At 38.9% G+C, this 15996-nt stretch overlaps 1 protein-coding gene across 1 annotated transcript; it reads right to left on the bottom strand.

The window, feature by feature from the left end:
* Nucleotides 1–8529: 8529 nt before the first annotated feature.
* Nucleotides 8530–11618, bottom strand: LOC135787395 (hydroxycarboxylic acid receptor 2-like). The gene is made up of 2 exons (XM_065297339.2): nt 11413–11618; nt 8530–9837 (listed from the first exon to the last, which is right to left on the bottom strand). The coding sequence occupies exon 2, from the start codon at nt 9827–9829 to the stop codon at nt 8852–8854; it is 978 nt and encodes a 325-aa protein (XP_065153411.1). The 5' UTR covers nt 9830–9837; nt 11413–11618; the 3' UTR covers nt 8530–8851.
* Nucleotides 11619–15996: the final 4378 nt, after the last annotated feature.

Below are 15996 nucleotides of genomic sequence, written 5' to 3'. Positions count from 1 at the left end.
CACAGCAGCATGAGGTCCTGTCCTTCATGGCCAAGGGGAAATTTGAGGGGCTTAAAAACATAATGGTCATAGGACCACAAATGTGTTCCATTGCCTAGATACAGGGGGTGTCTCACTTTACCCGATGTCTCACTTTACCCCACTCTCCCCTATCATGGAAAATGCAGCATTAAGTTCTTTCAAGCTTTCTAAACATACACAACACTGAATAGTTTTGTCTCCTTAATGAAGACAAACAAAAACATTAGACTATATCATAATGAGTGATTTCATATGCACGTATGGAATATTTTGATTGCTGCAGTAGCTAACAAGACATGACGGGCTAACTGTAGAACTGCTTAAAAAATATTTACTGCTTACACAAACCTGCAGTTCAGTTGTTTTAACTACCAACAACTACCTCAGGCAATATTAAACAACAGTTTAATTTTTGTATTTTATCCTGAAGAAACATTTATCTTTAAAATATGACCGTATTCAGTACTCTGATTTGCTGATGTGATGCTCAACTTAATCAATTTAAGACACTAAAGAGAAACCACTAATGTTTTGGCAGCATGTGATGATGTGAGGTGCTTTATTAGATCAGAATTACTCGCTACAGACGTGAAGAGACTCTTTCTTTATGGGCATAAGTTGCACATTCATAATCATTCTTGCCTTTCACCGCAACGATGGAAAAGTAACGTTTGTGCTTTTTATACTTTGTGCTTGCATCCGCTACCTTTGTGTTGAGATCGTTGTACTTGCCATCGCTCTGTTGTTGCAGGTTTGTGCGACTGCAGCGCGAGATCCGGGCTGCATGTAAGTGCCGTGGATGGGGCGATGCATGCTTTCACGGCAGTTTTCAAAAGTCTCCAACCACGCCAGAAAAGATCGCTAGATTTGTCCGTGTTGCTTTTTTAATAAAGTCGCTAAAGGGGTCTAAAAAGTTTCTTATTCTAGCGACAAAGTCACCAAGTTGGCAAGACTGCGCCGACTTTTTTTACACTGTAAAAGAGTTTCTGCTTGGACTGACTGTTCGTGCTTGTATGAACTCTGCTGCCTCTGGTTGGCTAACGATGGAAATTAAGCCAATCCTCATCAGCTATGTGGTTGTCCAACCCCCTCTAAGACACACACACCAATCATCGTCAGATATGTGTCTCCCACCCCTAAACACACGCAGAGAAAAACTACATTGCCTTTCTGGTTAAAAGAGCCTACTCGGGTATATATTATATATATATTAGGATACCAGCGCTGGGGTGGCATATGGGGTGGCAATGCTTTTATTTTGTGTGGCAACTGCCACCCCGTGCCACCCCGGTAGATCCGCCCCTGCTCGTCTGTTCATTACCATGTCAACAGCGGGAACCGGGCGTGACCGCATTACAGATAATGAAGTCAGCCAGGAAAAACAGTACTCTCTTTACTTCAATGCAGATTAAACAGGCAATATTTGTTTTCGATTATAATTAGCTTGTTTAAAAGTAGACATTTCAGGCTTTCTTTGGATATGTGTATCATGTTTGTGTGACAAGTATTCACGGAGTTTAACTGATTTTTGTAACGTGTTTTGAGAGACAGCTGACGGAGACAGAAATGTCTGAATGCGCACCCTGTTTATTTTCTTTTTTTTTTTGACAAAAACACAAAGATCTGTTGTAATTGTGAATGTACACTAATTAAAGAGGACCCTTCACAGTTTTAAATGATCTCAAACACGTAAGTGTATGATTATTAATGATGGAGTATTTTAAGTTTATTCTGCTATTATAAGGAGAAAACACGTCAAAACGCGGCACAATGTTTTTGGACCCCTGGGGATTAACACTGAAAACCCTAATAAGTTGACTGAACTCATTTTAATGAGTAAACTCGTTGCCTCAATTAAAGTAAAGGCACTCTAAGCGAATCTGTGTGACGTCACTTTTTGTTGACGTTCGAAGTGTTGTCACACAAAACAGAGTGTTGCTAACTCCTCCTAGTTCTGAGGTATCATGTCCTGAGAACTTTTCCTTATCTTCAAACACGCTATTATTTCAACTATAACAGTTTTACTTGACCTTTGCTTAAATTAAATATTATATTCAGTTTAATTATTTCTATAATACTGCTGTTCTTAGTAAATCTTAATATTTGTTGAACTAGCTTATTATATCAGGTGCCGTAATTCTCACAGCATCCATGCCCATTTAAGTTGCATTTTTCAAAATGATAGTGAGGTAGTCTTTAAACTGAAACAGCAGGGTTTCATGACCCTTTAATGAATTATTTTTTTCTCAGAGTGACAGACAGCTGAGGTGAACTTTGTGCTGAACAGGCAAATATGAACAAATCAAAATCACAAAATATTTTTGCGATTAAAATGACAACAGATGTGTAAAATCTGATTTGAATTAAACTACAAGTTCGTTATGTTACACTTAAAGCTCTGTTTTCAGATTGTTTATGATGAAATAGAACGGTCTTGACTGAAATTCGTACATATGATGCTGGCCCGAGAATTTTCGGTTTCTGTTGTATCCCCCCCCCACCTCTACAATGGCTTCATAGGTGCACTGGAACAATCCTTCCTAAAATGCATTAAACTTTTGTTTACAAAGACGTGAAACTCACCGAGTGGCCAGGGGTGTTCACTGATATGCTCACACAAAAAATCGCTGCAAAAGATGCTTTCCAACAGCTGTTTTAGCATTCGTTGTAAACTTGTGGACCTATTTTTCCAAACGCCTCACACCCGTATATTCTTCCGTTGAGAGCTTGAATAAAAGACACTCCAGCCCAGTTGGTGGCGATAATCCACCTTTGCTAATTGCAAGAATACAAACAACTCTGCTTCCTTTTCCGGCGGTGGAGTAATACCGTACTTCACAGCACATCTAATACAAGTCAATGGAGTTGGACAAAAACTTAGATAAAACCTTTTGGAAAGCATCTTTTGCAGCGATTTTTGTGTGAGCATACCAGTGAACACCCCTGACCACTCGGTGAGTTTCACATCTTTGTAAACGAAAGTTTAATGCATTTTAGGAAGGATTGTTCCAGTGCACCTATGCAGCCATTTTAGAGGTGGGGGGGTGATACAACAGAAACCGAAAATTCTCGGGCCAGCATCATATGTCCAAATTTCAGTCAAAACCGTTCTATTTCATTATAAACAATCTGAAAACAGAGCTTTAAGTGTAAAATACCAAACTTGTCCTTTAAGCTCATGACACTGTGTATCTGAAACCATCTTGTGTAATAAACACAATGAAGGCAGATAAATGCTAACTCTTGTCATTGGATTTTGTGTTTTTACCTTAGATAGACGATGTCTTACAGTTTTACTTTTGTTTTGGAGATTGATCTCGTGCACTTACATTACAGGGAAACAGGGAAAACAATAAAAGGCAAATGACTTAAATAGCATCCAGCTAACATTAGCCAACTCCGTTTGCCATAAGTCCTGGAAAAGCATGTAAACTCTACCATGATCATCTCCTGCTGCTCAATCTGGTCCAAGCTCCTTAATCCTTTATTTATTCTTCAACTGCACGTCTTGTAAAGGGTAATTTTGTAAGCATAAAATCATATTTTTTTCATCTCAAGGTATTTCACTTGCTTTCACTGATCAGTACTGTATCTAACAGTTACATAGGGATCTGCAACGAGTTAATGAGACTCTGAAAACGATCCAATCACATGAGGTTAAAGACATAAAAAACAATATTGATTCGCTTACAACATAAGTGGGAGGGTTTGGGGCGCAAAGACCGGCGCCCCAGGGCGGATCTGAAACCAGCCAATTACAGCTCAGCCTCAGATCACATGTTTTTACCCTTTTTACTGACCTACATAGACACTCTTTTGGGGTACGGCACAGACAAACATAACATGACACACACACACACACACACACACACACACATTTTAATATTTTATTTGTGTTCACATTTTACAATAAATTTCATTGAACACAAACAATCTTAGATACAAGCATTGTAATCCAATAATCATTGCCTCTGGTCTCAGTTTATGGGTACAAATAGCAACGCCTTCTCCATATGTGCCGACTACCAATTATTGCTGAAATTGAACAAAATTTTGCTAGAGCTTTTGCTCTTGGCTTAGGGAGACCAGCAATTTGCAGACCTCTGACCACTTGTCTGTGGACATTACCTAAGCTTCCAAATATATATACCAAAAACTTACATTTTGTACCCCAGCTGCGCAACAATGTCTTTAAGTGGCTGGTATTTTAAGAGCTTAGTAAGGTAGGCTTCTTCCAGACTGTAATCAAATGTACAACCTACTTCAAGAATGGTCACTTCTCTGCTGTTCTCATCAACAACAACAACATCTGGTTTTTTTGCAGCAACATTTGAAAACACATTATTTACACTATTACAGAGTTTGAACATGCAAGGTGAGACACATACATTCTTATAGATTTTTGTAGACTGTGAAACACATGGAATTATATTTTCAACCAGTAAGTCAACGATTCTGTCATGTCTGGCAACATACATTCCCTTATATGCATAACATCCATTCAAAACATGAGACAGGGATTCAATAATTAACTGGTTATCATGGTGCAAACAGTGTGAAGAGAATGAATTAGGGTACCAAAGGGAAAGATTGAGTCTAGTTGGAAGGACTTGCAATCTGGCTTTGATTGCAAAAGTCATTATGTCTTCATCAACCACAGAGTTTCTGAGTATTGAGTGAGAAACAGAATGGTCTGCAGTGAGAATACAAGCAATCTTTCCCTGTAGTTTAAGACCAATCCAGTGTTGCTGCTGTCGTTGTTGTTGTAGCCTTACAAGGTACCTTCGTGCATTGTCTGGTGATAGGTGAAATCCTGTATCCACAACAATAGCCCTTGCTGAGGTTAAACGATCGGTTATAAGATCTTCAGAAACAATTATGGTGTCTGTATCAGGTTTCACCCAGTCCAGGGATACTCCAAGTTTTACACAAAGGTCATTAAGGTCAGGCCAATCTGACCAGACCCCGAAACCAGCACAGTGTGTCTCCATCTTACAATTAGATTTTCTCTTAAAACCCAGAAAGCTTGACTCTCCCTCTCCTGCCAAAGGGACTTTGCGTCTTTTCATGTCCAAAAGCAGAGAGGATCTAGCAAGCTCTCTGACAGTATTGTCATTATTGTTTAACATTTTAATAAGATGTGACAATCTTGTTGCATTGTATATCCACTCCACATTTGGAACACCAAGACCACCGTCTTGTTTAGACTGGAAAATTATGTCTCTAGTAGTATGAGTGTTCAATCCAAACCACTTTCTTACTAAAGAAACCGTTTTATCATTCAATTGACTCAGGGTCTTACTCATAAGGTGGACATTGGCAAAGAGATGTTGTATTCTAGACAGGGCAATCTGTCTAATGGCCTCCAGCTTCATGAGCAAAGGAAGTGGTGAGGCATCAATTAAGTCCATCCTGGAAATATACTCAGTAACCATGTACTCAACCTGCTCCTTCCACTCCCCTGCTATATTAAATTTATGACCCAAATAGGTGTACGTCTCATGCAGGTCATACACACGAATCGGTTCTGTGTTGATAGTAAACTCAGGTATTCGATCAGCTTTGGATTTGTACCAACGGTTTCCCCCGCTTCGTCTCTGGTAGAAAACAGCACATTTTGAATGCTTAATTTGCAGACCTGACCAGTTCGTAAATAAGTCTGTTCTGACAAGCATGTTCTTAATAACACTCTCTTCCCGAGAGGCCAATTGGATGTCATCAGCATAGGCTTGTACAGGGTTAGGTGAAAACACGTTGGGTGGAGCACAATCACACAACCACTTAATCCACCCATTAGTGGCGAGTACAAAGTTCACAGCACTCCATGGGCAGCCTGTTTTTATGCCGACTTGGAGAGGTATTGGATCTGTTAGCTGTTTTCCACAGATAACCTGTATAAAGGATGAACTATATACATCCTTTACTATTTCAGTGAACACCTGAGGTAGTTGGATTTCCTCAAGAGCCTTAGTCATAACATTGTGATTTAAAGTTCCAAAAGCGTCACGAAAATTCAAAAAGACAGAATAGAATTTACAAGATTCATGTTTAAAATCGTCTATTCCAGTTTTAAGACAAAATACATGTTCATTCATTCCTTGTCTATTAATATAGGCTTTCTGTTTTGGTGACAAGATGCTATTGTTAACCAGCCAGGGAAGCACGCGAGACAGGACACACTTCATGAACACTTTATAGATTGTAGGTAAGAGAGAAATATCCCTCCATGTTGATGGATCCTTAGGTATATTGTCTTTTTTTGGGTTTCCATGTTTTGTGGGGACATTCCATAGACGTAATGCATTTTATAACATACAAACTGTATATTCTATTCCCCTTACCTGCCCCATTCCCTAACCCCAACCATCACAAAAACCTTTCTTGTACCTTAGATTTTCAATAAACATCATCTTGTTAGATTTATAAGCTTGTTTCCTCATGGGGACATCAAAATGTCCCCACAAGGTCACAAAAACACTGGTATTCCTATCTTTGTGGGGACAATTGGTCCCCACAACGTAATTATTACCAGGTACACACACACACACACACACACACACACACACACACACACACACACACACACACACACACACACACACACACACACACACACACACACACACACACACACACACACACACACACACACACACACACACAACAAAGTCAGTTTTTTTAAACTAAAGTATAACATTACTAACAGTGAAATAGTACAGCTAAACTATTTTAATTTGTATTCATTTGCATTATATAATTAACATGTCAAAGAAGCTTTCCTCTCTGTCCAACTGTGGGGGGCGGCGCCCCCTGTTGACCAGCCGCCACTGAGGTTAAACACTATAAAATTTAATTAAATCAAATTAGAATAATATCAATTGTTACCATAATGCAACAGTGTTAGCAGTGGGACAAAAGAAACAAGTTCCCGACTAGGGTTGTGCCGATAGACGATAGTATCGTGTATCAACGATCGTCAGACATATCGGCAATAACAGGCTTTCATGACAATAGTTGCCGATGGTTATTAGTATCATCATCATAGTTTCACGCAGAGGGTTAAAACCAGCGAGTGTGCTGTTACCTCTCCATGGCACACAGGAAATTTAAGAGTGCCTGCTTTTCCGTGCTCGGATTAATGGCATTAGTTTTAAGAAGGTTGAAGTAATGACAGTGTTGTCCTTGCTTCTTTTTTGTCCATCAATCAAGTTAAAAATGAACAAATAAATAAATGAGTAAATTACTGCTCCACCTATTGTGTATTGGCGATCTCACAGGCTGACGATAAGACGGTCTCAAAATAAGGCATATAGCCCAACACTATTCCCAACAGGAACTCCTGACATTGAAAAGCAATTTACTTTTATTTTGAAAAACTCAAAGAAGGCAAATTTCAGGATGTGTTAGAGCACTAAATAACCTGTATATTTATCAGTTCTGTAACACATGAAATGAGAAACACAACCAAAAAATGGCCACATTAGGAATTTACTTATTATGGTTGAAAACAGCTTTCTGGACCTAGACGCGCAAAACGGCAAGGAAATAACGCAATATTTTTCAGCTCTGTCAAGGGTTGCATGCTTAAGATCCTTTCATAGTTTGGAATGAAAATGTTATCAGGGCTCGGAGAAAATCGCTTTGTTATTTTCGTCCTGCGTTACTTTCTCCCCGGTTCGCCCCAGTTTCTTTAAAGGAATTTTCACCCTAAAATTAAAATTCTGTCATGATTTTCTCACCCTTGAGTTGTTCCAAACGTGTATACATTTCTTTGTTGTGCTGAACACAAATACTATGGACAGTTATAAAGATTTGGAACAACTTGGCTGAGTAACTGGTGGCAGAATTTAAATTTTTATGTGAATGCTATTCCAGCATGGGCTACACTTACAGCAAGAACTAGTTGCTAATCTTTACACATCTATATACATTTGTCATCACCAATTCACCTAACCTGCATATCTTTGGGCTTTTGGGGGAAACAGGAGTAAACCCACACTGACACGGGGAGAACATGCAAACTTCACACAGCAAAGGAACATTCTTGCTGTGAAACAACAGCGCTGTTCACTAAGGCTGGCTAAACATCTGAAGATTTTAAGTCCGATTTGCACCCTCAGCGATTCAAATGGCTGCGTGGATGTTGCATGCTTAGCTGAAACATGATGCCCACAAACGTGACATGAAAGAGTATTGAGAAACAATATGAGACTTGTACAACAATGGTAAATGGTACAAGCGCTTTCATAATGTGTCATGCAAGAACTATTACAAAATCTGTTTTTTTTAAGTCATGTTTGATCTCTTTTTTCTCGCATTACTTTGAAATCGTTACTACCGTCATCAGGTGAGGGTTCTCACGGTCTGGTCGAATCATCCAATGTGTGCGTTCTGAGGATAATGTTATTAAAAATTACTGTCCTTAACATCTGTGGTCGCCCATTGGTTAACATTGGGAATACGTCCAGAGTGTTCCAGGCCTGAGCCACTGTAATGAAATAAAAAAAGTTCTAATATAAAATTATTTTATTTATTAAGCTTTCATCATATTCATTAACTGTGTGTTATACAAAATGCTGTAGTACATGCAATACAAAAGAATATGTGTGGGTCCACCACTAGCATCACCAAATTGCAAACATAACTCATATATGTTTCGTGTTGACTTGGTCCAAACAAGTAGAACCACCCCACACTTACAACATTGATGGAATCAGTGTAGCTACTGTATGTTGCACCAGTCAAAATAGCCCAAACAAATAAAGCGATTCTCTTTACACTGCATTCAATCCTTATTCAACATCTCTCCTGTCCAATCCAAGTCTATCTCTTAGTCGCTTCCACTTTGCATGCTGCCCCGTCTGCTGAGCTGTAACTGTAAGAAGCCAGTCCGGTTTACAGTTCTTTTCAAATAATTGCGAAATATAGAACTGGAGAAGCAATAGATGACCGGATCCAGTGTGCTGTTCAGATAGGTGAATGCTATGGACATAGCAAACAACTGAGAGGTCAGATTGTAAGAGTTGCAGTAATCATTTCCAAGTGCTTTTAAACGAAGGGCAGTCAATCCTGTGGCAATGCTGGGAAAGAAACAAAAGATGAAAACCCCAACGATAACCAGGACGGTCCGAATTGCTCTTTGTCCCTTCTTGTCTTTGTCCATCTGTCGAGAACGCAGGATGCAGGCGATACGCAGGGAGCAAAAGATCAGGAGTATCAGAGGCACGAAAAACTCAAAGCTAAACACAGCATAATGCAGTTTGATACCTAGTGAAGGATTTTCATAATTACTGAAACTTCTGCAAAAAGAGTTGTTCTTCTCTGTGATTAGGAGGTTGTTGGCCAGTAATGGGCTCCTCAGGGCTATCACAACGCCCCAGATGAAGCAGGCAACACAGGCTGCTTGTTTTGAGGTCATGTGATTGATAACGTGATGCGGATGGACCACTTTAAAGTAGCGGTCGAAAGCCACTGCAGTCATGAAGGCAATGCTGGCTGATCGGTTGACAGCCAGCATGAATAGATTTATCCGACACCAGGCATCCCCGAATACCCACATTTCACCACGTATGAAGTTGTCAATGCGGAAGGGTAGGCTCAAGAGGAGCAGAAAGTCAGACAAAATAAGGTTGAACAGGAATGTGACGTTAGCCCTCCAAGACTGCATATTTCTGCAAAAAATCCACAATGCCATGACATTGCCAGGCAGACCAAGTAACAGCTCGATGATCAGCACGGGGGGAAGAACGTTCGCCACCAAATTATGAGTTGACGCATTGCAGTGATGTGCAGTGATGTTGGATGTCATTGTAGTTTCTGAAAATACAGTTTAGAGTTTAGTTTAAACACAGGATTGTTGTTCCTCATTCATATTGCAGTAGAAAATGTCAGTTTTGCACAAAATGGCATCAGTTACAGAAGTAGAAGTATAATGAAATAACTATTCGAGTGCAGAAGTAATGTGGAAATAATGGTTAGTGTGCAATAAGGTTTGAAACATATAAGGAAGCATACCTGTATCTTAGTGGAAATTGCAAAAGCAACAGTTTGGTTACTCTTTTTTTTAGTCCACTTCAGACTTTCTACTAACTACTAACTTTGCGTAACCATAATTGGATAATAAATAGGCTGTTTGGGGTTTGTTAGGGTTAGTAGAATGACATGTAGTTGTAGTCAGTATAATGTTTTTAGAGGAGTCATGATAGCATAAATTAAGCAGACAGTCTACTATGACTGGTAGTTGACAATGAGTTGCAAAGTTATTATAGTTAGTAAAATGTCGACTAGTTTACTATTGAAATATTGAAATGTTACCAACTATTTTAGACTAGACTGAGTGATCATGCTATGCACACTAACCAAACCATATACCACAAATTAATTATCTACCCAAACCACTAACTTTTAACCAATTCAACAAACCCCAAAAACCTCAAAACTGATTTCATTTGTACTCACAAGCGCTACTAATTGTCAAACCCCTACACAAAAAAGTTAAATTTTCAAGGCCACTTGCTGCACAGCTTTTTTTAAGTTTACTTAACTTTTAGTGATGTATTACACCTAGCTTAATTTACTGAGTAATGTCAACTTTAAACAACAAGTTGAACCAACTAAAACTGATTAGGAAATTTCTGAGTCACTCAATTAGTGACTTACAGTAAGTCCTCTCAACTCAAAGGATTGCGACTGTATAAACACCATTTAAGCATCTATCCAAAGTTTATCCAAACACAATTTGAGTGGAGGGCAGTTTGGTATATCTAATTGAGCTAACCTGCATGTTTTTGGACCGTGAGAGTAAACCCACAATACTACCAAGAGAACATGCAGAAGACGTCTTTGATTCAGCTTTAGCTAAAACCAGAGACATTATTGCTGTAAGGCAACAGTGATGCACGCTAATCCGCTGTTCTACCGTCTACACTGAACACACATAGTTTTTTTATTGTTTGTTCAGATTACTCAGTTTAGCAAACAATTTGGACAAACACTTAAATATCTTAAAGTCCAGTCAACAAAACCGTATTAGCTATAGCAGGATGATTATGCTTATTTCTGTCAGTAAACACAAAATAATTAATTTACCCCCTTCATAAAATCTTTGTTCAGTTACTTTATTATCTTTCTTTGAAGAATTTTTTTTTACAGTGTATAATAGTGTTTAGATCATTACATAGTCTATATTTTAATATATTAACAAGTGTTTAGCTTATATTTCTCATATTTCTCTTAATTTGTAACTGTAATCTTTTAATTAATTTTATATTCTTTTGTCATGAGCTATATTTGGGATCAGATGCAACATATGTCCCAAACTCAGATTTAGTTTTTAAATTCATTTCATTCTACAAGCAATGTACTGTACAACATCTCTGTAACAACACTTACCCGAGTTGACTCCGGAGTGGTTTGCTGATTCAAGAAAACTGAGATGCAGGCAGAGTGTGAAGATAATTGCTTCAGGCCAAATGCAGAATTCTGGTCTGAGGACAGCAACAGCCCAGGTTTTTGCCTCACAGCAAACTTCCCCTTTTAGTCAGATTGACATCACAGAAAGTGAAGTCTTTGCCAATTCTGAGACATCCCAAATATGCTCACACTTACAGCAACTCACTTTTCTTCCTTTTCTTTTTTGCTTATTTGTTTCTTGCTTTCCTTCTGCTCATTTGTTAGTTTATTTATTTCTGTTTGTTATGTTTTTACTGTACTCTCTTACCAACTTAATTCAGAACTTCTGCAAGTCACATTTTTTTTAAGGCTAGATCTGTAACCAGGAAACTTCATGTAACCTTTACACTGTACACAATGTATAACATATTTGTTGAGAACTTACAGTAGATCTGTCTGAAACCTGACTTCTCCCTCATAAACTTGTCTTGTTTTTCTGTTAGATTGCATGACCGCGTCTTCACACTTTCAGAAAGTGTTAATGCTAAATATTCCCTTACCACAGTTTTTTCTTATTTGTGTTTGCCTGTGTGAAAGCAAGACAGAATTTGCATTGGACTCTGTTCCCCAGTGGCCCTAGTCTTCACCGATCACTCATATGATGTTTTTATTACAGTGAAAAGCAAACATTGGAGATATATTAATGGCACCATGACAGCTTTTGTTTGTCATGAACGAATGAACCTTCTTCTCTAGAAATCCAGAGCTGTTTTCAAAGTAATTGTGTGTCTCTTATTTTTAGTTATTTGTGTCATTGGCCTTTAGCCCAGCGAGGAGTGTTTATCCTAAACTTGTGTGGGGGACAGGAAACTGGACATACCAGAGAGCATTTAAATTTATTAGGAAGTGTCATATTCTGTATGTGTGCTGTGTATAATACTATATTTAATTCAGCGAGGTCAATAAATCCCACATCTCTCAGTGAGCAACCAAATGTGTCCCATTAAAAAATAAATGTCTAGGCAACATTTCAAAATTTAAAAGAGGAATGTTAAAAACCTTTGAGATTGCTTTGGGTTGTGACCTTCAGAAAACGTTACAACTCATCGGGTTTCCCATGGAAGAAAGGAATTCCATGGAAGAAAAGAACTCAGGATGCATAATTCCATAAGGGTAAGTAAATAATGACATCATATTTTTGTGAGTTGTATCTTAAAATCCCCAATACCCATTTTCTATGACTGGTCACAAGTCTGTTTTTATCTCCATGAGCACAGATGAGCAGGCCTATCAAAGCTCCTCCTATACACCCTATTTCAATCTATCTGTTTACATCTCTCAATATCATATAAGAGGGTAGTATACCTAGGGTCCCCACCCTTTAGCCTCTTTATTTCTGCACGGCTCGATGAGGATGTCACTGATAGCGCTGGCTTAATGTTTAGCCATTGTGCTCTCAGGTGTAGAGAACTTGGGCACTTACAGGTAAGTGTCATAAACCCAACTGTTCGCTGTTGAGTTGAATGCATTGGAGATGAAGTCTAGAAAGTTGCCGGTGAGAAGGCAGGGTCCTGAAAGTAATGGTGAGTTACAGGCGGTTTGTTTCCAACAATTCAAACAATTTACCTGAGGTATCTCTAATAGATGTGCGTTGTGCATGCATGACTGTTTGTAGACTATATGAACCGATTTAAAGGTGTGAGCACCTGCGCTGTTTAAGTAGGTCTAGCTTATATGTACAGCATCCACAATAGACATTTTATTAGAGTTAGATCTGTGTTTCTGTTGCGTATCAAGACAAATAGATTATCTGCTAATGTCTATGTTATGTAAGTGATAATGTATACACTCTTAGAGATGTGTTAAAGAGCACCTATTTCATTGCTAAAAAGCAACATTATTTTGTGTATTAGGAATAATACAATGTGTTTGTGTGGTTTATGGTTAAAAAAACATTATTTTCCCCATACCGTACATTTTTGTAGCTCCAGAATTCACTCTCTTTACGAAACGCACAGATTTGAAAAGCGTTGTGTCCCTGATTGACCAGCTAATCGTTACGTTGTGATTGGCCTGAATACTTCTGATGTCAGCTGGAAACGTGACGCTCCTTAACATGTTTGAAAGATTCTGTTGCTAACAGGAGTTAATTTACCGGAGTCCGAAGCGGGAGGAATTATGATAATGTCGGTCTTGTCTACATCACCAATCCCAGGAAGTAAACTGTTGCCTACAAAAGTTTGTTGTAGTCCAAGAAAAGATATTTACGTTGGAGACGATAACTTGCGTCATCGTTTACTTTGGGGTTTGTACCTTTTGCATATCGTTAAAATGTACTGATACACACACCAAAGGAAATGTAAAAACGTCAATCGGACAATAGGTGCTCTTTAAAACAACACAATCAGTGTTAGTTTAGGGACAACACACTAAATGTGTCCACACATCTCTGTGTTATTATTGGAACAACATATTTTGTGTTACTTTTAACACAACTTGTGTTCTATTTGAACACAAAATCGACACAAAATGAATGACACATAAAGTGTTAAAATCAATGCATCTTTCTTAGAGTGTGGAAAGATGTTCTTATCCCGCTTATTACACTGCTATTTACCTCATAAGGAAGGTTAGGAACATTCAATATTGATTTGAAATATTTTATGAACTAATTTTGAACAAATGCTAAACTTTATAATGTCGCATGTTATAAACAGATGTATTTATATTTATTTTTTGCAATATTATGTTATATTATCAAAATGACTTGCAGCATCAGGTTACCGTTTGGTATTAGTTTTGAGCGGTTGTTATCTTGGAATAACAAAACAGATGTCCAATCAGAGTCAAGCATTCCAACGAGCAATGCGATACGATTTTAAACCCTATTTTCTGTCATGACATCAGATATAAAATCTCATTTAATAGCCTTGCTGAACAGCTTTAACAGTTTCAGCTAGACCAAAGTGAACTTCAAGTTTGGAAGACCAGCTAGACCAGTGGTCTCCAACCCTGCTCCTTGTGGGCTACTGTCCTGCAGATTCTAGCTCTAAAGCCCCCAATACACTGCAGGATTTTTGCACTGCTAAAAGATCATTACCTTATCACACTGTGCGACATGAATTGTTTAAACTTGAGTACGACAAGCATGTAAAGTGTACAATGATGATACGAAGGCTTCGACGCCTGTGTCACACAGTAGCGCAACGTCACCAGTATACGCTAGTGGTAAACAAATACCACTACGCAGGTCGTAGCAGCAAACACACATGCTAAATTTCTGACACTGTCAGAAAACTATCGTATGCTATCTTTGGACGCAAGACCGGGAAAACGACAGTCTTTGAACTTCTCTCACTTTAAAACATAGGACCACTTATGAAGAGCCACGATCACAGAAATCGCCATGATTGTTTCACGATGGTAATCTTTCGTCTGGGATAGCCAAAAATCGTACAGTGTATTCCCGGCTTAACCCCAATCAGACACAAGTGAACCAGCTAATAAACGTGTTCAGGGATGCTTAACAATTACAGACAGTTGTGCATGGTTGGAACTGAAGTCTGCAGGACGGTAGCTCACCAGGAGCAGGGTTGGAGACATCTAGACCATCTTAACATCAGCTCGACTAGACTCGGTTAGAGGTCGACCGATTTATCGGCCGGCCGATTAATTGGCCGATTTTTGGCATATTTTAAAAAATCGGCTTTGGCCGATTTTGCTGCAAAATTAGGCCGATTAATAGGCAGGCGCATCTGCGGGCACCTAAGCGCTGTTGTAGAACTCGTGACGCTGCCTGCCTCTTGCTGCAAGCAGCTCGCTCCCGTCTCGTGTGTGTGCAGCCATGCCTTGTTCACAAACAGCTTTACTAAATGATGGTGGATCGCGCAAATTAAGCAGCCAGTACAACAGCGCGACGGGCTTATGTCTCGCGGTGCACTGTCCGTGCAAAGATTAGGCTCATTTCATGTGATTAATGAGTGATGATGAGTTTTGTTTGCGTGACAGAGAGAGAAGAGCCGCGCCCGCACGCTTTCTGTCTCCCGATGGCGAAAGGTCGGAAGACCAAATCATATCCACCGAGGAAATGTTTTTCGTGTTGTAACAGTAACACTTTGTTTACAGTTTTGCGCTGCTCAGCCTGGATTAGAACACAGCGCGTCCGATTCGCAAACTGACTCCTTTGAACGGATTCGTTTGAATGAACGGTTGAAACAACAGATCTGTCCCGACACTAAAGTCACAAGACGTCACTGTCAGCACAATCAGTCACTTATAGCGTCTCAGAAATGAGAATGTAAATGTGTTTAGAAAGATTTGCCCTAAATAACAGTCTCAACTAAAAAACATAGACATTTACTATGTTAACTTTATGATGAATAAATATTTTATCAGGTCTACCAAATAAGGATTTTATCCTACAAAGCAATAAAAGCCATGGTAAAAAACTGATCAAAGATGATGACAGCAGTGTCAGGTAATATCTGTGTCTGATAAATGCATGGTGCAGAGGAGGTTGTAAAACTCTTCAGAAAGACCAGTCATATATTTTTAAATACTTTGACTTAAATAGTGAAATTTTTG

This window comes from Paramisgurnus dabryanus, chromosome 20 (assembly GCF_030506205.2).
Source record: "Paramisgurnus dabryanus chromosome 20, PD_genome_1.1, whole genome shotgun sequence".
NCBI classification, from domain to species: domain Eukaryota; kingdom Metazoa; phylum Chordata; class Actinopteri; order Cypriniformes; family Cobitidae; genus Paramisgurnus; species Paramisgurnus dabryanus.
The sequence above is the reverse complement of the archived record's forward strand: the minus strand, read 5'-3'. Positions and strand labels throughout refer to the sequence as shown.